Genomic DNA, 25,793 nt, shown 5'->3' with positions numbered 1-25,793 from the left:
TGGTGTTAATACATCATGTTACATATATTTTACACTTTAAATTATTCAATAGTTCTGTTAATTCTCCTTCTAAATAAGTAACACATTCAAGTTTGAAAATATTCCTAATAAAACCTGTACATTAGCTTCATTCTAAGTCTTAAGAGGAAGAATCCTTTACCAACTAAATTATATCTCGCACTCACAAAAGTAGATATGGCAATGATAATCACTCTGCAGAATCTTAATTATACTAAATGAATCTATTATGTAGTACCTGAGAATATGGCCTATGTTAACAAAATATCATGATACTACTTCACCAATTTTGACAGAGGACACTGTTCTTAGACTGTGATCAAACCACTTGATTTTAAGTACTAATAATACTGTATTAACTATTAATACTATTATTAATGGCTCAGGAGCTAATTACAGCAATTGAAAATGATTAATATTTTTAAAACACAGGTCACCTTAGAGATGTCAGTAAATGTTTCCTAAGCTTTCAAAATACAGATGAGCTTAAGGTTAAATGTAACTTAAAAGAAGTAACCTTATAAGTAAGATCAACATTAAATTGATGTGGTTAAAAAAAAGCACTGAATTGGGGATCAGATGAATTTACTGTTCTTATTAATAAAGTCCTAGAAAATCATAAATAGTCTGAGAAAATTAATGATAGGAAGCAAAAGATCAAGACTTGTGAAACAAACCAAGATTAGACCAAAACATTTATTTTTTTTGTGTGTTACAAAAACAAAAATAAATCCAAGCAGGTAATGAAATAAACATTTTTTTAAGTGTCCCATCCTGGGTTCTCTGTCCTAGAATTTAGTAAACAGTTCAAGTTTAGGTTGCTTCAACACTTCTTCTGAATGCTATGAGGTCTCCATCTTATAACCATGTTTCTCTAGTTCAGCTCTACAATAAAACACAAAAGAACAACATCATTGGACATTCTTTATGATAAATTAAAGAAACAATGTTTTAGAAATAATACACTTAACAAAACAATGAGCTAAGCCTAGGCACCAATATAAAATACTACCAAGTACCTTTTACTTTACACCCTTAAAAGAAATCTGTATAAGAAGGAAAATGAATGTGAATCAACATACTGCTAATAAAATTCTGCTTTCCCATTAGTAAACTTATATTTTATATTCCTTAATTTTCTGATAAATCTATTTAAGGAAGAAATGTGAGAGATTAACTACTATCTTCCAAATATCTTTGAAATACCATACAAATGTCCTGTTCATAATAAATACTTAAACAAACTTTAAGAATTATCAACCATATGGCTAAGAACACAAGACATCTGGTATCAAACTTTCAGGAATTTTATAATCATCATAATAGGTATTACTGCTATTTACACATAAAGAATAAACAGACTGCTTTCCATATTGACATATATCTATTGCTCTAACCAAGACAAAAATTATTAATAAAATTTAAAAGTGCATGGGAGTTATTCTGCATTAACTATATGTAGACAAAATCAATATAATAAATAAGTTACAAAATACTAAACAAGATTTTACTTTAAAAATTTTTAATGTGTATAAAAACCTCAAAAATTTATAAATATACACCCTTTAAAAAGATATTTTATAATTTTAAGTAATTTATTCAACCTGAAGTTTCAGTCATAATTTATATCAACTGCAATTTTTGATCTGCTTTGTATAAAACAGAGGCACAAAAAAGTTTGGCCCTGTAATCGGTTTCAGCTCCTTCAACTACCACTCCAGGTATTATCAGTAACTTCTCTGCCACAATTCATTTTATAGAAGTTCACAACAAGATTATTTTAGGGCCAAAATACAATAAAACATTGTATGAATGTAAAGTATGATTAATGCGCCCTACACCACTACATCCAATAAGATAAACTGACATTTGTTCTCAAGTATAATTTATCTTGGACACTATCACACTATCCAATGTAAACACAACACAAAAAAACACATGTAGGAATGATGTATAATATTTATTATTCATTTACCCAAATGTCTACTAAAATTTTTAGTTATTTATAATACAAATACTGACCTAAGGTCCATGAATAATATTAAAGCCGGAGATTATTCATATAAAACATTTTTATCTTCTGTCACCCATTTAGGAGTCAAAAGATCAGCACAAGTTTCTGACACTACTCCTTCCTTTGCTAAATTTAACCAAAATGCTTCCTTTGCCCCCCCACTGTGCCCCTTTTCCAGAAGATAAAAAATTTTTATCTGTTCTTTATGTTTTCTACTTAAAATGGAAATAATTTTAAAGGTTTCTTAAATTGTTTCCTAAACAATAGTTTTCTGCTGCCTTTAAAAGAATCAATGTAGATTATTCACTTTCTCTTATTTTACAACTACAACAACAATCCCCGAAAGTCAGCCTGCAATTTAGTTAACAAGTACACCAAATCTGTCTAGGTTTGCATCTGCCTTCCTGACAGGAGGTGGTGACTAATTACATTTATAAATTGTTAACAAACACAAAAGACATCATGATATGCTTCTCTATTTTTAGAGAAGATGAAAAGTTTTGCTAGAATTTAGGACATATAAAAAAAACCAAAAGGAAAACAAATCAAGGCCACTAAGTACAAAACACAAAACTATAGAAACACACTAGTATCATCAGCCTGTGGAATGAAAAAAATCTAACAAAGAGATGAGAAAGATTATGGACTCTGGGAAACAAACTGAGGATTTCAGAGGGGAGGGAGGTGGGGGATTGGGATAGGCCGGTGATGGGTATTAAGGAGGGCACGTATTGCATGGAGCACTGGGTGTTATATGCAACCAATAAATCATGGAACACTACATCAAAAGCTAGTGATGTACTGTGTGGCAACTAACATAACATAGTAAAAAATTAAAAAAAAAAAAAAAAAAAAAGAAATCCAGCACAATTGGAACAGATCACAGGACCCACTTAGTGAATGTACACTATTTAAAACAAAAACAGCAGCTTTTCTTTTTCAACAAAACAAGAATAAGACAAATAGCCACTGGTAGGTTTGAGAACTCCTCTTATTATCCAAGAACCTACTCTGCTATAGGACAGTTGCTATATTTGACATGGTAAATCAGGAACAATATTGGCTTCTTGGATTTTTTAATAGAACATGGGATGCAAGGTCAGGAAAATTCATCCTACCCATTTCTACTGAATGTGTCTCCAAGTAACTCAAAGAAGTAAAAGTCATTGTTTTTGCTGCTTCTGATACATTTGTTTCTCTATGACTTTTAGTTACTTGGAGATACATGTGGCCTTTTTTTTTCTACTTTTACTTGCTAGAGGTAATTACAATGAAAGAGAAAAACATGGTAAGTGGAAGACTAAATCCTTGCTAAGACATGTAGCTAATAAAAGGCAGATCCAGATCTGGAACCCAGGGAATCAGAGTGACTCTAGAAAACGTACTGTCTTTCCAAAGTTAGATGGGATTAGGACCCATATACAATATCAGAACACAGTAAAACGTGTTCTTTACCATGGTTTATAATATCACATTGAGGATCTCTATACGTTTTACAAAGACTAGGAAGAACATCTTTGCAGAAGCCTTGTTAATTATGACAACTCTTTTAAAGCAAAGATAAAAATATTATCTGAGGCTGCAATGTCCAATACAGGAGTCACATGTGGCTATTTATCAAAATTAAATAAAATGAAAAATTCAGTTCATCAGCTGTACTAGCTACATTTCATGTGCTCAAGAGCCATATATGGACAGGGCAGCTTATAGAACATTTCCACCAATACAATAAGTTCTATTTTATAGTGCTGGTGATATACCAACCCACATGTAGAAAAAAACCCATGATTCTAACAGAGAAATAAAAAGAAAAATCTTATTCACTAATAAAGGTATCAAAATTTATACTCTTATGGAAATCCACAAACCTAAAGGCAGAACACAAGAAAGAACATAAGAACACTGTGTGGGTGTACTATAAAAACAACAAGCCACAAATAATACATGAATAATGCTCTACTTCCAAACCAGAAAAAAGGCAAGATGCAGTAGTGGCAAGAAATCCCATTATCAATATATATACCACTAAAAGTCTCCTGATAAGATCATTGTATTTAATAACGTCTTAAAAAAAAAGATTTTATTAATTTATTTTGAGAGAGAGCGAGCACGCACAGGCACGAGCAGGGGGAGAGGCAGAGGGAAAGGGAGAAGCAGGCTCTCTGCTGAGTGGTGAACCTGAATGTGGGATTCAATCCCAGGACCCTGGGATCATGAGATGAGCCAAAGGCTGAGGTTAACCAATTGAGCCACCTGGGCAACCCAGTATTTAATAATGTCTTAGTTTAATTTTTTGAGAAAAAAGTGTTATTTTCTGACTTTGAAAGACAAAAAAGAAAAATATTTTGAAGAAATTTGACTTTTTTGTGAATAGCAAAGGAAGAAAACTCATTTAGTTTCAACTTGAAAAATCTCAAGAGAACTGAAAAAGAAAAAACTGGTAGATGATTAAGAACTCAGAATAGGGATCAACATAGGTGGAAGGCCTGAAAATATTCTAACAGCATAATATGGTTCTAGTGGAGGGGGGGTGCCTACTAAAAAAAAAAAAAAAGTAGCAGGGTGTTCTCTGATGTTGCTTAATTTTAAAAGAATATAAACCAAAAATTAATGCCAAAAAGAAACATGGCAAGAATTTGTACACACAGACTTTAATCCCAAAATGGGTTGAGAGCTACAGAAAGAACAAAAAGGTTCTGAGAGCCATACATGAATAAAGAAGAATGAGAATAGATCCAATGCTTGGAATAGATGTAATATTTTTTATTTTTTTTTGGAATAGATGTAATATTAACAGATTTAGAGAAAAAGCAGAATTATTGTTCAACAGCTATTGTTCCTATCTTGTTCATAAAACTGAAACAGCAAAAACATCATTAACACAAAACTGAAGACCAAGACAGGTGAGATAACTCTTAACTGCATTAAAGTAGTTTAAAATCTCTAGGCACTGAATAATTACATCTCAGGGTACTGAAAGAATGAAAAGATATAGTCAAAAAACAGAGTCAGCCATTTTGAGATATCATGGAGCATTGTAAAAGTACAAGAATAACAGTGAAAGGTAAATTATGCTATTTCCAAAAAGAGAAGAAAGGTGATAGATAAAATTGTTATTAGTCTCCAGCAAAATACTAAAATGTCTTTAGAATGTAGGATTTTTGAGCTCGCGAAAAATGCAGTGTAAAACAAAAGGTACTGCATCATCATTAAATTATAAATCATCTTTCTTTTTGAACAAATGTACTAGAGTAGAATATCAGAAGACTACAGAACTGCTAGATCTTGACTTGAGCAAAGTATGACAGTTTACCTAGATAACTCTATGGCCAAAACAGATATATATGGGTGAATCAAAATAAAATTAGCAAGGAAAGGATTATCTCTACAACAAATGGTACTGGTATAACTGGATATCCATTTGCAAAAGAATGAAGGTGGACTCATTTCAAATCGTGTACAAAAATTAATTTGAAATGGAATTTAGAGCTAAATGTAAGAACTAAAATTTTAAAACTGTTAGAAGAAAACATATGGATTAATTTTCCTTGAATTTGGCAATAAATTCTTAAAAAGTAGATAAACTGGACTTCATCTGAATTAAAAACTTGTGTGCAAAGAGGAAAGTGAAAAGAGAAGTGAACAGAATGGGAGAAAGTATCTGTAAATAATAGGTCTGATAAGGGCTTAGTACTCAGAATACATAAAAAACTCTGACAACTCAACAACAAAAGGACAATCAACCCAACTTAAAAATGGGCAAAGGACTAGATTATTTCTTGAAAGAAGATATACAAATTGTCAACAAATATATGAAAAAAGTCTCTTCATTAGTCATTAGGGAAATGCAAATCAAAACCACAATATCAGTCCACACCCACTAGGATGGTTATAATAAAAAAAAGAAAGCAGCCTTGATAAGAATGTGAACAATTTAGAACCTTCATACACTACTGGTAGTAATGTAAAATTGTGCAGCTGCTGTGGAAAACAGTTTGGCAGTTCCTCAAAAAGTTAAACAGAATTATGATATGACCCAGAAATTCCACTCCTAGGATTATATCCCCCAAAGATGGAAATAGGTATTCAAACAAAAACTTGCACTTGAATGCTCATAGTAACACAGTTCACAGTAGTCAAAAGCTGGAAACAACCCAAATGCTCATCAGCTGATGAATGGATAAACAAACTGTAGTATAGCATATATAATGGAATATTAGTCAGCCATTAAAAGGAATGAAGTACTGATACATGCTGTGGCATGGATGAAACATGAGATCATTATGCTAACTGTAAGAACCTAGACACACAAGATCACTTATTGTATGACTCCGTTTTTATGACTTATCTAAAACAGGCAAATCTACAGACAGAAAGAAAATTAGTGGTTACCAGAGGCCAGGAAAAGAGGAATGCAGAGTGACTGCTTAACAGGTATGGTATTTCCTTCTGGGGTGAGGGAAATGCTTTGGAATTACAGAGATGATGGCTGCACAACACTGTAAATATACAAAATGCCACTGAACTGTACACTTTAAAATGATTAATTTTACTATATACGAACTTTACTTCAATCAATCATACTAGGTAAATTTGTACATGAATACGAAAAAGTACACTCCCATCAACCCAATCTCCATTCCAGTTTCAGAATCACCAATCTTTTGGGTTCTAGCACTCTGGTTCTAATTTCTGCTGAGTTAGTCAACATTGGTGGAAAATTAACGTTGACAGAATTAAACCCACAAAAAAAAAAAAAAATTGCAAATATGCTTCTATTTAACTACCTTTGTAAAGAAACTAGAAAGAATACAAGTTCTCTGCAATTACACAAATATTCATGTTTAGAAACTCAGATGAAGGTAATAGGTTTTCCTTTTCATAATTCAAAAATGTATTTCAAAGATTAATTATCTTTTAAAGAGGTCAATTATCATTTGTAAGTTACATATTCCATCCTTACAATTAATACTAAGCTATATAAAGTCTGACTTAAAACTTACCGTAACTGATTGGAGAAGTCATCCTCTACATTGTCATCATCCCAATTATCCTCCCAGACATGTGCATCTTCATCTTCATCTAAACCAGCCCAGTCTAAAAACAGAAACAGATGCTGTCTAAATACTTCTCACATGTTATTTTCATAAATACAGAAACTTCAGAAAGTTTGCCACTTAAGACACAATTCAAAACATCTAATGTCGTATCTATAAGAAATGGTAACCTTCCTCTTTAAATCTCAATTTATGCTGTCTTGTTCTCTCAATTCTTGAATTTGCAGATAATTTAAAACAGAAGTTAATAAAAAAAATTCTATCTGCCATGAAAATGTATTAGAATTTCAGGAGGGTATTACTTTCCTGATTTTTTCTTGGGCTAATTTTTATAAGGTCTATTTCACAATCTTCCAAAATACAGCACCAACAATGAGAAAGGAAATGGAGGAGCAGGAAGATACCAATCTGGAATTTAAAACTGCTAAACGTAAAAAATGGTAACTCATACACAAATAAAAAAGGGACCAAATTATAAGCATCACTAACATTTGCCTATCATCAATATAAAATTTTTATTTTTAAAGGGAGGACAAATATAAATACATACAAAGAGGAATGCTGTAGTTTTTAGTTTTCTCAATTTCCTTTTTTTCTTCTTTCTCTTTTGGTAATGGGGAGAGGGGTTACATTTTAGCTTTTGTTTAGAATACTCAGAAAACATATGTACACTAACATCAACTTCCCTGTTACCTCAGACATTTGCATTATCATTTCTTACCTATATAATGGAAATATTCTTGTATCAGGTTCTTCTTGCTTCTATTCTCTTGATCCTGATAAAAATCTAGTCTCCTGGGTGATAATGTCATTATGTATTCTCTTTTTTTAATGACATCAAACCATCCCAGAAGAGACTTCATGCATACTCTGCTGTCATACTTAAGATGCACACCTGTTACAATCTTGACATAGCTTTGTTTTATTACAAAAAATTGTATGATTTTGCGTAATATATTTGTTTTAAAACAAATATTTTTAATTACTTAAATTCAAATTCACTGGGATGATTCACTCATGTTAGTCAAGCAGCTTTAAGTACTCTTTTATACACATCTCCTCCTTGTAAAAAATAACAGTGACGAGCAATCCACAAGATCTTCATTTTTATTCAGTCCTAACTGTACTTCATGTTTTGAAATTGTTTAAAATTTTCTATTCATTAAACCTGCTGTTCCTCATCTCTGTCTTTCTGCCATCTCCCGAACCGACTACTTCGCCTGACATCTACTTAATTAAAATATCTTAATTAGTTAAAATGCCATTCCCCATTAAAAGGAACTATGGCCATTAAAGGAATGGCTAATCTCTGATCTGGAATAAGGAAGTTAACAGGTAAGTTTGGGATTCCTTTTTATAATGCCTGAAAACATGTCAAAAGGTACAAAAATTTGCTTAAAGGTGTTTCCACCGGCCAAATTTGGAACAACTTAAGAATCACAAAAAATGACACACTGAATTAAATTAAAAAATCCATGAGTCCATAGCAGTATGCTGGGGAATGGGATGTTGGGGAGGGGATGCTCTTTACAATTCCCAGGTACATAAACGCAGAAAGAATGACAGAATTAGAAAATCACCATTTTGCGACCCTCAGTACAATTCAGGCAAGGATCAACAATGGATACTAAAACTACTGAGTGAAAAATAGCTGGGACTATAGGATAGATTACATACTTATTAAATGAGGGGGGAAATGGAGAGATCTGGTAATCACAATCTTAACCAGTGATTAAACTTAACATCACCAATAAATTTTGACAACTTGACATGTATCTCTTGATATAATGCAGTGAGAAATAAACATTACCTATGTAGTAGTCATTAAAAATGTTAACCCTTAATCTAATCACGAGGGAACTATCAGGCAAATCCAGAATGTGAAACTCTTTATAACTGGTATCTTCAAGGAGGTTAATGTCATGAAAAACAAAAAGAAAAAAAAAAAAAAAAGGGACTGTTCTGAATTGGGGAAAAAAGTGACGAGACATTTTCTGTAACAGTTGGTAAAGTCTGCATAGGGACTGTGTATCTGGATGATATTATTGAATTAATGTTAATTTTCTCAAACATGATTGTAAAATTGTTTTAGAGGAACATGTCCCCCTTTAAGACATGCACGCTAAAATATTTTAGAGCTGTGTCATTTTGTTAACAGTTTAAGTTTACTTGCAGGTGGTTCTCAAATATATTCGATATATATCATACATATTTTATCGTATATGACAGAAATAAAGTGAACATGAAAAAATGTTAGCAACTGATAAACCTTAGGTATTTGTTGTCTTTTTTTAACGGAAGCAGAACTGACATATACATATTACATTAGTTTCAGGTATACAATATAATTTCAATAACTGTATATTTTGCAAAATGATAACCACAATATACAGTTACAAAATTTTTTCTTGTGATGAGGACTTTTGAGATTTACTCTCTTAACAACTTTTAAATATGCAATACAGTATTATTAACTGTAATCACCATGCTATATACAGTATATTCCCATGACTTACTTATTTTGTACCTGGCAGTTTGCACCTTTTGACCCCTCATCCATTTTGCTCACCCCCTACCTTGTCCTCTTTTTTAATACTTTTCTATAGGGTTGAAAGTTTCAAAATTAAAAGGTAAGAAAAGCAGTTTTTTTAAAAAATTACTTTGGAAATCAACTCTGGAAGCCTTACCTATGCCCATCTCTTTCTCCTTACCCTCGGAGATTAGGCTCCCTCTTTTGTGTCTATCTCTATTACAGCACGCACATACTGTACAATCATAATTATCAGTTTATATGTCTATGTCCATTACTGGTGTCTGAGCTCCCTAACAGTAACAACTCTATGTTATTTACCTTTGTATTCTTAAACCACAAACAGTACCTGGCATCATGCCCAACAAATGGCTATGAAAGATGAAACAAAACTCTAAATCAGACCTTGTATATTGCTGTATAACCCCCTTCCCTCCCAAAACAGTGAAGTTATACTCTCTCTTAAGTATGTCCTAGCCATAAGTTTCACCTGAGTAATTACTTATTAGAGACATGACTAAGAATATTTCAACTTGAAAAGAAAAATAACAAAGGGTATGATTTAGGTTTTTCTTATAATGTACATATAAATTTAAATCTATTCAACAATCATTCATAATATGGGTGTATTATTCATTACATTTCATACCTAACAAATATTTTTGAATGCAATACATATCATCATCATGATTTAAGAATAGAAGAAAGTACGTCTATTTATCTGGTCCCCCAAAACAGAAACTTAAGAGGCATCTTAACTACTCTTTCTCCTTCAACTACAATCACTCACTATGTCCCTTCCATTTCAACTCCCAATTATCTCCAGAATAAGTCTTCCCTTGCCTATTCTTACTGCCACTTACTAATTTAGGATTATTCCCTTCATAAACATTACTGTAGTCTTCTTTCCGTCACCTCCTTCCCAGTGTTAAAGTTTATACCATTCCTCCACCGATGCCCAAAATGCCACTTCCATTCCTGTCCATTACTACTCAAAACCTTCAGGTAGAACAACATTTTATTAAATCTGCAACTCTGATGCACACAGCTGAGTGCTGGGCACACCACAGACAGTCAATAAAACACTGGGTAAATGGAACTATACTTCTCAAGTGCCCTCCGAGTGGTCAATCTCATGAAAAACAGAGGCCAGTATGATTTCAGTGAAGCCAAGAGTATATATTTCAAAATAGAAGAGACGAACAAGATCATGTATTACGAAATGGTCACGTAAAATTTTCAATTATATTTAAGAATGTCTTTGAGAATAGTGATCACTTCATCCAGTGCTCCCCAAGGAGACAACACGGAGGAAATTTAAGACCCTAGTACCTGAAAAGATGAAAAAGTTCTCTTAGGCGATTTATTTCAGGTTGTTAGGAAGCTCAACAACTGGCTGGCTCAGTTGGTAGAACATGCGATTCTTTTTTTTTTTTTTTTTAAGATTTTATTTATTTATTTGAGAGAAAGAGCGAGAGAGCACAGCAGGGGGAGTGGCAGAAGGAGAAGGAGACTCCCCACTGAGTAGGGAGCCCGACTCGATCCCAGGACCCTGAGATCATGACCTGAGCCGAAGGCAGACGCTTAACCCACTAAGCCACCCAGGCGCCCCAGTGAATGTATATTCATTAATAAAAGCTCTCAATAATCAAAAGTATTTTTACCCACATAAATTTTCTTGTATCTCTTAGCAATATTATTCTCTGAGAATACTGTAATTACCTAAATTCAAATCCTACGCTATTCTCTGAGGTCCTTAACAACAGTAATACTTAATAGTAGTATTAATTACATCTCAATATTGACTGGGCTAGAAACAACCTTACATTTTCTATAGTACCTTGATCAAACTGAAAATTTCTATTGTTTGTGAAACTAGCCAAATTTTATAATGAGAGTAGATTAAGAAAGTTAAAAAAAAAAATTAGGGAACCACATTAAGGAGTTCCCTTAGTCTGTGCAAGCGTGATCAGAAAGCTACTGCAACCTATTTTTATTTATTTATTTATTTATTTAAAGATTTTATTCATCTATTTGCGAGGGAGAGAGAGCACACGTGCATGCATGAGCAGGGAGAGGGGCAGAGGGAGAAGCAGACTCCCCGCTGAGCAAGGAGCCCAATGCATGACTTGATCCCAGGATCCTGGAATCATGACCTGAGCTGAAGGCAGACGCTTAACGGACTGAGCCACCAAGGCACCCCACCCATTTTTATACACACAGACATACACACACACTCCCTAAGCTAAAATAAACGGAAAGAAAAACATTTTTGCACCTTTACAGACTAGAAAAGTGACTTAGTTAAGTCAAAAGTTAATCATTAGGTATTGGGATAAAATAGTACTGTTAATTCTCATAATGCCATTGCAATCAATAATAAACTGTTCACTATATACGTTCTACTGTTATGTATAAACTTTCTTTTTATTCTTCTAAGAGGGAAATCTCAGGAACAAGCAAGGTATTCTAAGGAAAAAAATAAGAGGGCAGAAATTGCAATGTTAAGTACACAAGAGGAACATTAAGCAAAGGTGGTATTGGGTGCAGCTAAGATAAAATTTTAGAATAAAAAGGAGCCTCATTTCAAACAGTAGATATATTTCTCTCTAATACTGAATGATCTTTATTTTAAAGTTAAAATTGAACAAATTATTGTTCAATTATTGTTCAAATTATTTTAAAATTAAAATTGAACAATTTTAAAATTAAAATTGAACAAATTATTGATTCAAATAATCTCAAATTTAATTTTCATGGAAATTTGTATTCTTATATGTTGAACTTGTATTGGGACAACTAAATTAATAATTCCTTTTATGGCAAGTGAATAATGACTATATGCATTCCTCCACATTCCCTCCAGTCTTACTATAGCCTATAGTTCTATAACTATCTAAAAGTATTAATGGACAGCTTAGGATTTTATGATTCTTGAGTCGTGCTAATTACACTAAGGCCTTCCAGTATAAAAAATTCACATAAAACTAACTATAACATTACACTGCAATGTAGCAAGGTTTGGTTTTACATTCAAGTTTTTATAAAATGGCTAAGATGAAGTACTGTTTAAAATTACAGAATTTTAGAGAAAGCCTTGGACATCACTGTACATCATACACCCTTTGTTTGAAAACTACCACCATTACCACTACTATAAAACAAAGAAGGTGAAGACTAACAAGAAAATATCTAACTTTTTCTGCCAATATTTCATGACCTCAAATCCTAGACTTTAAATAGGAAATTTGTGTTGAGCTTAGAAATAGGAATTGCCAAATTAAGCATTTGTTTTACTGATACTTTCAGCAGTCTTCATAAAGATATCTAATGAAGTGTAATGTTCCTCAAAATAATCTGAATATATTAAGACTGTATAATATGTTCTTGAGTAAAGGGGGTGACGTAAGTCACAACTGAACTGTTTTAAAGTTCTAAGACACAAAGCCTCTATCAGCCTGCAACACTTCTAATTAAACAGCTTCCTAAATTGTTAACTAGGTTATTTCTATCTACGTTACTCCCTAATAAACAATAATGTGTCAAAAGATTTAAGTTAGAAATATAAAATAAAAGAATATTTATTTCACATTTTTCTGCTAATCTTGTAGGCCCACCCTTTCAAGAAGGGTAAAAACATAGACCTCCCTACCCCCAGGAAATTTTAATCTTACTATGACGTGATTCAAAATGTTGATTTCAATACTATAACTATTTGATGTCATTCAAATATCTTCAAGCTGGCTTTTAACTGAAGAATTAACTAGAGACTAAAAACAAAAAACAAAAACAAACCACAAAATCAAACTTGTTAATATGTATCTAACTTCCTCAGAGAATCGCTGACAAGAAACAACAGATTCAATAGCTTGTTTTGTAGGAGCTCTCAATTCTTAACTCTACATAGGATAAAGTCAAAATTCTTAACATGAAAGATACTAGTCTGAACAGTGTCTTAAAAATTTTAAGAGTGGTGTAAGTTTTGGTTTAAAAAGTTGAATTCAGGTGCTTGCTTCGGCAGCACATATACTTAAATTGGAACGATACAGAGAAGATTAGCATGGCCCCTGCGCAAGGATGACACGCAAATTCGTGAAGTGTTCCATATTTTTAATATAATAAAAAATATTATAAATAAATAAATAAATATGAATAACTAAAAAAATAAATAAAAATAAGAAGTTGAATTCTGATGATCATTTAGCATACAGGTAAACTATCTCTCCCTCCTTGAAAAACCATCTTGTGCTATTTTAATGGCAAGAAAAGGAAAAAGAAGAAGGTAAAAATAAAAAAAATAAAATAAATAAAAGGAAACTAGCCTATGAGGGTGGGGCAGGACAGTACTGTGAGCAAAATTTTAGGCAGAACACACAAAAAAAATTCATAATGATAGTTCTGTATTTCTTTAGTAGTATTATACAGCATTTCATAATTACGACACTATTGAGTATACAAAGATACAAAAATAGAAAAGCTGGTTAAATTCTTCACAAATCATCATATGAATTTCAATATAGCCTTATCTTAGGAGTAAGACACACTGAACTCTGTATGACTACTATCCTTCCAATTATCACAGGTGAAGAATCTAAGACAATTTATAACCTTTTGAATTACAACTTATTAAGCATTTTAAATTATTTAACAAAAGCACCAGTGAAGAAACATGTGTTCATTCACACTGACAAATGGGAATCCTTAATCTATTTTAGCTGGAAACTAAAGATTTTACTAACAAAGAATGTACTGGGGGCGCCTGGGTGGCACAGTGGTTAAGCATCTGCCTTCGGCTCAGGGCGTGATCCCGGCGTTATGGGATCGAGCCCCACATCAGGCTCCTCCGCTATGAGCCTGCTTCTTCCTCTCCCACTCCCCCTGCTTGTGTTCCCTCTCTCGCTGGCTGTCTCTCTCTCTCTGTTGAATAAATAAATAAAATCTTAAAAAAAAAAAAAAAAAAGAATGTACTGAACATGTTATGTAAAAAGTTTAAGTGATAAGGTATAATACACCCAAATATTATTTCCAAACACTTATAAATCCTCCACGCTGTACATGTTACAATATATGTAAATTACAATATATGTATACTAAACTAAGTGAATGTGTAAATTAAAAAGCCATTATTGCTGTAATCTCCGGTATTTGGCATTTCTTGCAATGTATCTCTGATTTGTGTTTTAATTTTCAATTATAACTCTATACCAATAACCATGCAATTTTATTTAATCACTCCTTTTTAAAGCCTTAAATCCAAAAATAGTTTTTGAGAAGGGCAAAATAATAAAATGAAACAAAAGATACCTGATGCATGTCTAATGCTTTCCTTCAATACGTAGCTGACTTTATAAAGTATACACTTTATCTTCAACACTGAATGCACTGCCAGAATTGTGATTAATCATTTAAATAACCACAGCTGTGTTTACTTCAGTGTGCAGCCCTCCAGATGTGTACTAGTAAAAAAAAAAAAAATTACCATATTTTAAGAAGTCAGAACTGGAAGTAACCAGTAACAGATGCCTAATACATAAGTTTCTAGGAATTCTAAATTATTTAAGACTTTGCCCCCAAATTTGGCTTTGTTCACATTTGCCAGTGAGAATTATATCTGTGACTAGCCTTAAATTTCACAAATCTGAACTATCAAAGATCCCACACACTTATCTAAGTATCACCTTGACATTTAAGTATGGAAAAGGATTTTCTCTCAACTTAGTATTTTCGAAATTACTCTCCCCACTCTCCAATACACATTCCAAAATTTCTTAAAAGTATGAAGTATAGTATTTTGAAGAAAAGTAAAGAAGAAATTCCACTTATATCAAATAGGGTTGCAAATGCTCTATTCTATGTCAATGTGTAGGAGCATCAAATTCTCATTCAATTCTTAATAGTAAAGCTACCCTGAATATAAACAAACTAATCTTCAACAAAGTTTCTTCAAATAAAAAATGTGCACCTACATGTAGAACATTATATGAAGAAAAATATTTTAAAAAACCAATAAAAGTTTGAAAAATTCTTAATTGTACACTTATCATCATAGATGATGGTAAGTGTACAGAGAACTACCTACCATCATAGGTAAGTGAAAGGGAACAGCAATAGTTGGAAACATCATCATTATGCTCATGAATATGATAATGAAGCCACACTAAATCTAGTCATTTTGAGATAAATATATGTGTTCCTGCTTAAACTGTATAAAATAGATTAAAACAAAAAGTGTAAGTTCTATAAGTTATCATGATACAAAACAACTATACCCTAGAGATCTAATATCTATACAGTAGCTAAAAAATCAGTACCTAGCATAGCACCATAATATTACTGTATTTTCTCCAATAAGGCCCAAAAATGTCAGTGAGGAACTTCAGAGCAAACAACAAAAAGCAAGTCATAAATGATACTGCTACCAGACTACTGGTGAGCTTTCAGTTATTTGTAGACAGCCATCTGAAATAGAGGCTCAAAATAACTTACATAACCATTTATAATTTTTCTTACATTTTAAAAGGAAATTCAAACACAATTTCTTTCATCAATAATTTAAAAATACATACCTCTGGGAGAATGGTTCCACAATAAAGTCACACTGACTTTGCTTTTCTTTGCTAGTGCTTAGGTTTTTCTCTGTACTTTTATAAAATTCCCCAAAGCCATTAAGCTCATGTTTTGCAAGCCCTTGTGCCCTACACTTGTCTCAATTCCCTCATTCTGATCCTTCACATGACTGAGTTAAGATGCGAACCCCACCACCTGTCTTCCACTAGACATCAAGTGCAAAATCACAACCTCCAATTTCTTATTCCCAACAGTCCTTATCAAACCAGTTGCCAAAGCTCATTTGTTATTCTTGTGTCACCCTCTTCACATCTTTCCTAGTAACAACCTTTCTCAGGCCCTTAGTCCTAAGCTAAGCTATTTCAAAAATTTGCTAATCAGCTTCCTTGACTCGGCCTCTTTCTAGCTCTCCAAATTAATTTTACTGGGTTCATTTTTCCTAAACTGCCTACTGCTCAAAGGAAGCTCACACATCAAACCAAAAAATCTCTACTTCTCATGTATCTAAGGATAAAGTTCGAACTGGACATTTGGCTTAAAGTTTTCCAATATTAGGCCCCAAACCACCTGCATTTACAACCACTATTTCAGAGTCAAATAAAACACACAAACACATTATTTTTTCACCTCCAAGTATCTACCCTTTCCCCCTTCTTTTGGAAGCCCCTGTTCTACATTTCTATCTTTTTGAAAGCTCTGTTCAAATGCTATTTCACCTTGTACAGAACTGGAAATAATTTCCCCTTCTTTTCAAAGGCTGTTACACTTCACTTCCAGTCGTCTAAATGCCTGCCCTCCCTACCCCTGCCCCACCAATGGAAGGAAACTCAATGAAATCTCACACAGAAGCCCAATAGATAAAGATAAGCAAAAGTAAAGTTGCTCCGATTTAATTGGGGGCGGAGAGGGAAGGGCTTGGAGCTCCATCTCCCAAGATAAGCACATCCAAAATACTAAAAAGCTCAACTTACTATGAAAATCACCGTGCCCTGCCTCTCTGGTATTTCTAAGTTCAAAGACAAGTATCTACCTAAGAAGTCAAATTTGCCTCAGTGCAGCCTCTAGTTAACTGTGACCTGGTAGAAAATTAACAAATTTTGTGGAGCCTCAAACATAAAACCTTCATAAAACTGCTATGTGGATTAAATGGGACTATGTACTAAAGCACTTACTACATCATTCTCTCTGCACCATTCAGTGCCCGATTTATAGGAAGCACTCAACAAATATATACTGAATGAATAAATCATTTATTATGCACCAATAACCTCACAGGAACTTGAAGGGTAAGGAAAGTAAGAAGAAAAACATGTTCCAGAATAAAGACAATACTATTTCTACCAAACACTACATGTACAACACAACACAGGAAAAAAATATATTTGGTGAATTTTTAATACTTTAGAAGAAGTGTAAGTATAGTCTTTGAAACTTCTATGTTCCCCTCAATGTTTTCAACAATTCATAACATCTTTGAATGAGTAATGTTTAACAACAATCTGGTAATAATGTTAAATACTGAAGTCGCAACTATTTACTGCTTGTTTTATTCTATAGATTCAGTGAAACAGCTAATCCAAATATTTTTTCTAAAGTAATTTTTACTGTTTAATATACTGGAGCACACCTCTCACTAACCCCTCCCAGGCACCAGTATCTTCTTTTTTAATAATTTTTTTTAAAGATTTTATTTATTTGTCAGAGAGAGAGTGAAAGCACACAAAGCAGAGGGAGCGGAGCGGCAGGCAGAGGGAGAAGCAGGCTCCCCATGTGGGACTCGATCCCAGAACCTGGGATCATGACCTGAGCCAAAGGCAGACACTTAACCAACTGAGCCACCCAGGCATCCCCAACCACCAGTATCTTGATCTGGGTTTTTTTTTTTTTTAACTCCACTGTATTTCTTTATACCTCTTGCATATCTGTATGCATCTTTAAACAATACATGCTATTGTTTTATGTATCTTTATATTTTATACAAATACACTATTTTTTAAAGTACTTTTGAAATTAATTTAAAAGTTTTTAATAAATCAATTTTTGATTAACCAACAAATTCAACAAGCTTAATTTTGGATACACCTAAAATTATAATTAAAATATTTGTCAGAAACAATTCAAATTCTAAGTGAATACCAAATATTCAAAATCCAATTCCCTAAGGAGATTAGAGGAAAGAAAAGAAAGGGGACTAATGTTTATTCAATACCACTTTGTGCCAAACTCTATGCTATGCATTTTACATGTATCACTGGTATGTTTGTGTTCCTCCCCATCCCAAATACTTATGTTGAAGCCCTAACCCCCAATGTAATGGTATCTAGAGATGGGGTCTTTGGAAGGTAATTAGGGTGGTGTAAGGTCATGAGGGTGGAGTCCTCATGATGTGATTAGTGCCATTATAGGAAGAGAGAGCAAACAGCTTGCTCTTTCTCCCTCCACCTTGTGAGGACACAGTGAGAACGCAGTAGTCTGCAAGCCAGAGAGTCCTCACCAGTAAATGAATCGGCCAACACCTCGATCTTGGATTTCCCAGCCTCCAGAACTGTGAGTAAATAAATTTCCACTGTTTAAGCCACTCAGTCTACAGTATTTTGCTATGGCAGCTCGAACAGATTAACACATTCATATAATACATAATTCTATTATCCACAAATTACATATAAGAAACTGAGGATTAAGATGGAAACAGTTCAAGGAATAACATAATGGTCAATCTCACTCAAATCAATACCAAAATGAAAAGATGACATTCCATTTTTCATCCATCAGGTTTACAATGACTAAAATGCTTAATATGGATTATAGGCAACCTTATGAGAGAAGAGGTAAACTGTGACAGAAATTTTAATTGGCATAACCATTTTCAAAGGCAATTTGAGGCTATATGTCAAAATTCAAAAGGCACCTGGTACCAGATGAGGTGGTAGAGCGAAGAGGACATTCCTACAGAGGCAGAACATAGAGTGACTGGTGTGTCAGACCTGAACAGGGCGAAGAAGACACCCCATACTGAAGTGAGGAGGGACGGGGGTGGCCTGGCAAAGAATGTTAAAGTCCAAATGACATAAGGAAGGCAACTGGGGTGGAGGGGGCAACAAAGATTGGCGAGGGAGCTGGATGACCAAACAGACAATATATTTAAGACAATGAAAGCCAGGTTTCTCACTGTTGGGGAAGGGAATTACAAATATGAAAAGAAAAGGATCTAGAATGAACCCTGTAGTGTTGAACTATAATTGGAGATACTGTGTGAACTCATGGTTTTATACACACACACACACACACACACACACACACATTTCCTAATTCCTTTCACTGAGAGGGTCGCCAAAGCGACCAGCACAACTGGAGTTAAGATCCTGCCTTCTGAACATCATTCTCCACTAAAAGAAATGCTCCTTGGAGAAATAGCTGATTGCAGGATCAGAGTAGGGAAAGAACAAGATTAACCTGGAATACCTTTTTTCGTCAGAATGCTTGGAAATGCACAGAGAATGATGGTGACATGTCAAAAGGTCACAGAAGACAGTATGAAGGGGCTGCCCATGTTCAAATATAGGACAATTTGAGGATCAAAATAAATAATAGCACCATATTATAACCCATTAAATGAGAATCCATGAGTCTGTATGGATATAAATAACCAAATTAATAAACTGAAAGTTTGATAATGAATTTTATATTTCCATAGTTTCACAAAATGCTTATTAATTACAAAGGGAAAATGAGTAATTTAGTGTTGGAAAAGTCTCACAGACATTACCTTAATGAAGTGATCAAGGTGAACATCATCAGTAATGGAACAAGTGTGAATCATGTTCCACCTGATAGGATGCAATGAGAATACAGAATCACAACTATGATATTCCTGCCAAGGTGTAGAACCTGAATCTAATCAGGAGAAAACATGAGACAAATTCAAGTTGAGGAACATCCTACAAAATAACTGGCCTGTAAACTTCAAAAGTGTCAAAACCATGAAAGTCAAAGACAAACTGAGAACTGCTCTAGAATGAAAAATAGTACATATTTATATGGCCCTCTGTATTTTTAAAATACATATAAACACACACAATATATACATGAATTCTGGAAGGATACTAAAAAAGACAATTAACAGTGGCTATCCCTGGAATATGGCAAATGTTCTGGGGGAAAGGCAGGAAAAACATGCCCTTTTATAGGTTTTAATTTTTTTATGCCCTTTTATAGGTTTAAGTTTTTACAATAAGCAGTTATGTGTACAATTATTATATATATAATACCACAAAAGCATTTTAAAGAAATGAAGTAACTAACATGAATTGACAAGCTGCAAGTTGAGAAGAGATGGATTCTGAACCTAGGTCTAATCTTAGATTCATTGTGCTTTTTCCATCCCAGGGTTCAAAAACTTTCTTCTTGTATATGATTAACATGAATGGACACTCAACAAGCACTCTGCCATTCATATTTATTTTTTTTATTTTTAGTAACACAATTTCTCCATTTTTTGCCACCATCATGTAACTAATTTAAACGTGTGACTGTGTTATTTATGTGTCCACTATATTACATTTAATAACTGAAAATAGCAGAGCCCCTCTGGGCATTAGTTAACTGACTAGTACATTATCTGACACAGTATCAGTTCTATCTATCTACCTTTATATCTAAGATTCTCAGAAATCCTACTGATGGTTTAGTCCAATTGGTATCCAATCAATGTAAATATTTCTCCATGGCATTTTTCATAGGACAATTCTTTTTGTGCAGTACTGGTCTATGTACAACTAGCATTTAAAATCCTTGGCCTCTACCCCTAAATGCCATTACTTCACATTTGCACCTGTCAGACACATGTGACATCCAAAAATACTTCCCTGGATAAGAACTACTGTAAGATGTCCTACTTTGTTAGGTGAGAGTACCTCAGTTACTCCAGAGGGGACCACCAGCTTGTTTACTGTCTGCCTCAAGAGAAAAGAAAGATTTCATCAATAACAGTCTCTTATGCAGCAATTTCTCAAGGAGGGCGTCAAGGTAGGTAGTATACTGCTCTTGAATTCATCAAATAATAAAGCAGTTTCACTGATCACAGAAAAATTACAGAATACTTACTAACAGAATTCTCCTGTAAATATCATTACTTCTGGAGGCAAACTCAGTTTCCTTTTAAATATTCTAAAAAGTTTTCCCCTAAAAAAAAAACAAAAAACAAAACAAAAACCCTCTCAATTATGGCACAGAAAGAAAAGAGAATAAAAGAACCTAAAGGCCCACTTGTTCTTCCCACTTTTCTTTTCTCACCCGCTTCTAATTGACAGAAGAAAGTGATTAATGAAAATATTTTAAATATCCTTTCAACATCTGATGAAAAATTTTTTGACATTTCAACTAAATTATAAAGTATTTCAGTTTTAGACCCTGCTCTACTACTACCAACCTAGCTATGTGAGCTTGACAAGTTTTATCTTCTATAGATTTTAAGTTGCTTTCCACTTCTAACCATGCCAAAGCCTCCAAAATTAATTATAATCAATCACACCCTGTATGTTGAATGTCCTCCTAACAAAGCCTATTCTCAGTTTAAATAGTTAAAAAGTTGCAGAATGCATTTCACAAAGATCCTAAACCTGATTTTTGAATAGTTCTTAATGACCAGATTATACACCCATCAGAGAAACTGTAAGGAACTGCCAATGTAACACAGATCCACACACTAAATAACAAGTTTAAAAAAAAAAAAAAAGAAGCATTTATTCCTCTGGACCTTCAGAAAATCACTCCCTCCCGCTCCCACACCATTATACCTCACACTGAAGAACTATTCAGAAGAAATAAAGAGGTTCCATAAAAACACATTACCATAGTTTCCTTTTTAAAATAAAAATTACCCTTCCTTAAAATGACTGAATGACATCCTACCAAACTAGTTCTTATCTGGGATGAGATGAAGCAACAACACTCTCCCAAAAGACGGACGATCCACTAGTCAAACCTGGGATACAGAACTTCAGTAATGGCTTTCATGTAGCAGTCTCCTGTAACTGCAAGCTACCCTAGACAATGGGTATCATCCACTTTCTGGAGCAGAGAGGCAACAAGGCCTGTGAAAATCAGACCTTCTATAGATAGAAAAGATGATTATAGGACATTTTAAGTTGCATCTGTTACTGTGTTTGTCAATGACACATTTACCCTAAGGACAATCACAAGAAAGAGAATTTCCAAAGAAGGCAGAGAACTTGGAAAGTAATTCAGGACATAATCATTGAACTGAAAATTCAAATACTAATAAATTCAAAATAGGCCATTTAGTTATTCTCCAACTGTAATGTGCATACAAATCTTTAAAGAAGCTTGGTAAAGTCCAAACTAATTCAGTAGGTCTAGGTTGAGACAGTGCATTTCTAATAAGCTGCCAGTTAATACCAAAACTGTTGGTCCATGGATCACACTGAACAGCAATGGAGACTAAACCATGACTAGACCATAAAAACAAACACAAAAAATGTATAGTTTCAAAAGAGAAATAATTCAATAATTCCTTGGTGATATTTCTCCAGGTTTTTTCTCTTTTAGTTTTGTTTTTTATAAGAGTTTTATTAGTAAATATTGATTGGTTTCACCTCTTGGGCTTATTTTGTACCCAGCAAAATCTCAATTCAAATTAACATGAAAGGAAAACCTGTCTAAATTATAAACCACAGGAAAAAAAATCAGAAACCTGAACAAAACAATGGCATTTCAATGTTATTTCTCATTCCAAATGGAAAAATTCCTAAATGAATTAGAGTCTATACATTCAAACCTGAAAACAACAAATATTCTATAAGGTGACCAGTCAAGTGGTGACTTACTTAATTTTAATAAACTGGTCAATTGTGAGAGGGCTTTGTCTTCAAAAAAAAAAAAATTCTCAGGGCACCTGGACGGCTCAGTCAGTTAACTGACCGACTCTTGATTTCGGGTCAGGTCATGATCTCAGAGATGTTGAGAGATCAAGCCCCGTGTCAGGCTCCATGCTAGACATGAAGCCTGCTTAAGATTCTCTCTCCTTCAGCACCTCCCAAATTCTCTGCTTTTCCTCTTAACTTTAACGAGATTTTTTTTTTTACTGTGTAACTACCAAGACTTTGAATTGCCGCTCACAACATAAACTTAGAATAAGAACAAACTACATATTCTGCAATAACTGATGAAATCACAGTTGCTGAGAAAAATCACGTGTATCATTAGGTACACAGTTATCTCTAGAACTTTCTAAGCAGTCAATTCTCAACTACTTAATTTAAATGCAGGTTTATTCATTCAACAAGCATTTATTAACCCCTACCATGTGCCAGGCACCTTGCTAAAGGTTAAAAATAAAGCTTATGTTGGGGAGTCACACAGATCTTTCACATTCTACCTTGACTACTTAATGGCAAGCTTTTTAAATCTAAGCATCAGTTTCCTCACAGTTGCGGTGATAGACTATATAATGTAAACAAAGTGCCTAGCACTATACCTTGTATGTGATAAACAATGGATAAGCGCTATTTGAAATATGAAGTTTTAGTAAAAAGTTGATCCTGTCCTCAATAAGCCAGTTCTCTACTGTATAGCTCAATGTTAGATTATGAACCAACTTGACAGTGAGGTAAAAGAAACGTGTCTGGGGGCAACTGGGTAGCGCAGTCATTAAGCTTCTGCCTTCGGCCCAGGGCATGATCCCAGCGTTCTGGGATCGAGCCCCACATCAGGCTCCTCCGCTGGGAGCCTGCTTCTTCCTCTCCCACTCCCCCTGCTTGTGTCCCCTCTCTCGCTGGCTGTCTCTCTGTCAAATGAATAAATAAAATCTTAAAAAAAAAAAAAGAAAGAAAGAAAGAAACATGTCTGGAGGCGCCTGGGTGGCTCATCAGTTAAATGTCTGCCTTCAGCTAAGGTCATGATCCCGGGGTCCTGGGATCCAGTCCAGCTCCCTTCACCCCCACCACGTCCAGCTCCCTCTTCAGCAGGGAGCCTGCTTCTCCCTCTCACTCTGTCCCTCCCCCACCCCCGCTGGTGCGCTCTCTCTCAAATAAACAAAAAAAATCTTATTAAAAAAAAAAGAGAGAGAGAGAGAGAGAAGACATGCCTGGACAGATAAATCCACTACCAAAACAAAAACAAAACAATCCCCTCCATATATAATGAATCCCACAACTGAAATGTGCTTTGGGTTAGTCTGAGTTTGTGTCCTATGAACACTAATATCTTCTTCTGCTAAGCAAAATAATAGAGTACATCATAAATAAAAAGAACAAATGTTTAAGCTATGTGGTTTTTATGCACAATAGGATCATGGTGGGGTACAACTTAGGACAATTTTAGTGAAGTTGTAATTGCTTAACATAACAGATTTGTACACCATTAACCACAATTCTCTTCCTACCACTTTCAGAAAGGCTACCCAATAGTAGCCTTTTCTTACAAAACAAATATTTATTCTACACATAACAGAAAATAAAGCAAATAGTTCTGGAAACCTACATGGCAACAACAATCTAAAAAAATAAAACAGAAGTAGTACATCATTCCTAGAAGGTATCCATCATTTCTAGTCAGCTATGTGACATGGGACAAGTTTCTTAACAGTTCCAAACTTCAATTTCTTTACCTGAAAAATAATACTGGTACCTAACTACTAGAATTGTGAAAATGAATTACTACAAGCAAAGAATTTAGACAAGTAATCACCTAATAAATGTTAGCTATTTGCTATCACTTACAGTGAGAAAACTAAAGCTCCTCTTGGTAACCATGAAACTAATAAAAATGTAGATTTTTATAAGGATCTTATAAATCCTTAAACTTTGCTAGTTTGAAGTGATCAAAAATGAGAAACAAGGATAGGGTAATAACGTTATTACCCATGTTATTACCCACAAACACCTGATCCTCCCATCCTACTTACGAGGCTTCATTTTTAAAGTCCTGAAAGTAAGCAATATTGGCCTAACCAGGTACAGCAATTTAATTCTGGATGATTTAAGGACAAAGGAAGGCTGCCACACTACAAGAAAATAAAGGGGGAAAAAAAGGTTTATATAGACATTAACGAGGTGGCGGGTAAGCCGGCTGAAGAGTAAAAAAAAAAAAAAAAAGAAAAGAAGAAAAAGGACCATCCCGGAGTCAGGGCTGGAGGCCCGGGTCACGGTGGCTCCTCCCAATGAGGAAGCAGAAGGCATTCAGCCTCACTGGTGAGGCCCACCGAGACACTCCGAACCCGAAGCCGGTCGCGTGGAGGGTCGCGCGTGCCTCGAGAGCCGGCCGCAGGGGTCCGGACTTCCCGCGAGCGCCTCGGGCCGAGCCCAAGCACCCGCGCTGACTCCACCCGGAGGCCTGAGTCACCGTCCACGCGGCCCAGAAGCCGGGGCCCAGCCGGTTACCTTCGGCAGGAAACTCCTCGAACTCGTCGTCCTCCTCCAAGAGACCCAAATCTACCGGCTGCTTCTTCTCTGACATGGCGACGCTCCGCGCCAAAAACCTCTCAGGCCAAGAGGAAAGTTGGAGCTCTCACTTTTTCCTCACCGAAGGCACCAACGCCGCGGCCGCCTCTGAGGCCGGTTCTACCATAGAGACGCAGTAGAAGAGCAAC

The 25,793-nt window shown here is 34.5% G+C and overlaps 1 protein-coding gene and 1 non-coding gene across 2 annotated transcripts; one reads left to right on the top strand and one right to left on the bottom strand.

Annotated features, from left to right (window-relative positions):
• Positions 1-695: 695 nt before the first annotated feature.
• On the bottom strand, positions 696-25,784 carry SEM1 (SEM1 26S proteasome subunit). The gene is made up of 3 exons (XM_045793198.2): positions 25,585-25,784; positions 7,036-7,129; positions 696-903 (listed from the first exon to the last, which is right to left on the bottom strand). The coding sequence occupies exons 1-3, from the start codon at positions 25,658-25,660 to the stop codon at positions 861-863; spliced, it is 213 nt and encodes a 70-aa protein (XP_045649154.1). The 5' UTR covers positions 25,661-25,784; the 3' UTR covers positions 696-860.
• Positions 13,625-13,731, top strand: LOC123789713 (U6 spliceosomal RNA). Its single transcript, XR_006778878.2, has one exon. It is a non-coding gene; the product is annotated as a U6 spliceosomal RNA (small nuclear RNA).
• Positions 25,785-25,793: the final 9 nt, after the last annotated feature.

This window comes from Ursus americanus, chromosome 3 (assembly GCF_024610735.1).
Source record: "Ursus americanus isolate L20-20 chromosome 3, mUrsAme1.1.p, whole genome shotgun sequence".
Taxonomy (NCBI): Eukaryota; Metazoa; Chordata; class Mammalia; order Carnivora; family Ursidae; genus Ursus; species Ursus americanus.
Note: the sequence above shows the minus strand (reverse complement) of the source record. Positions and strands in the feature narration are given on the sequence as shown.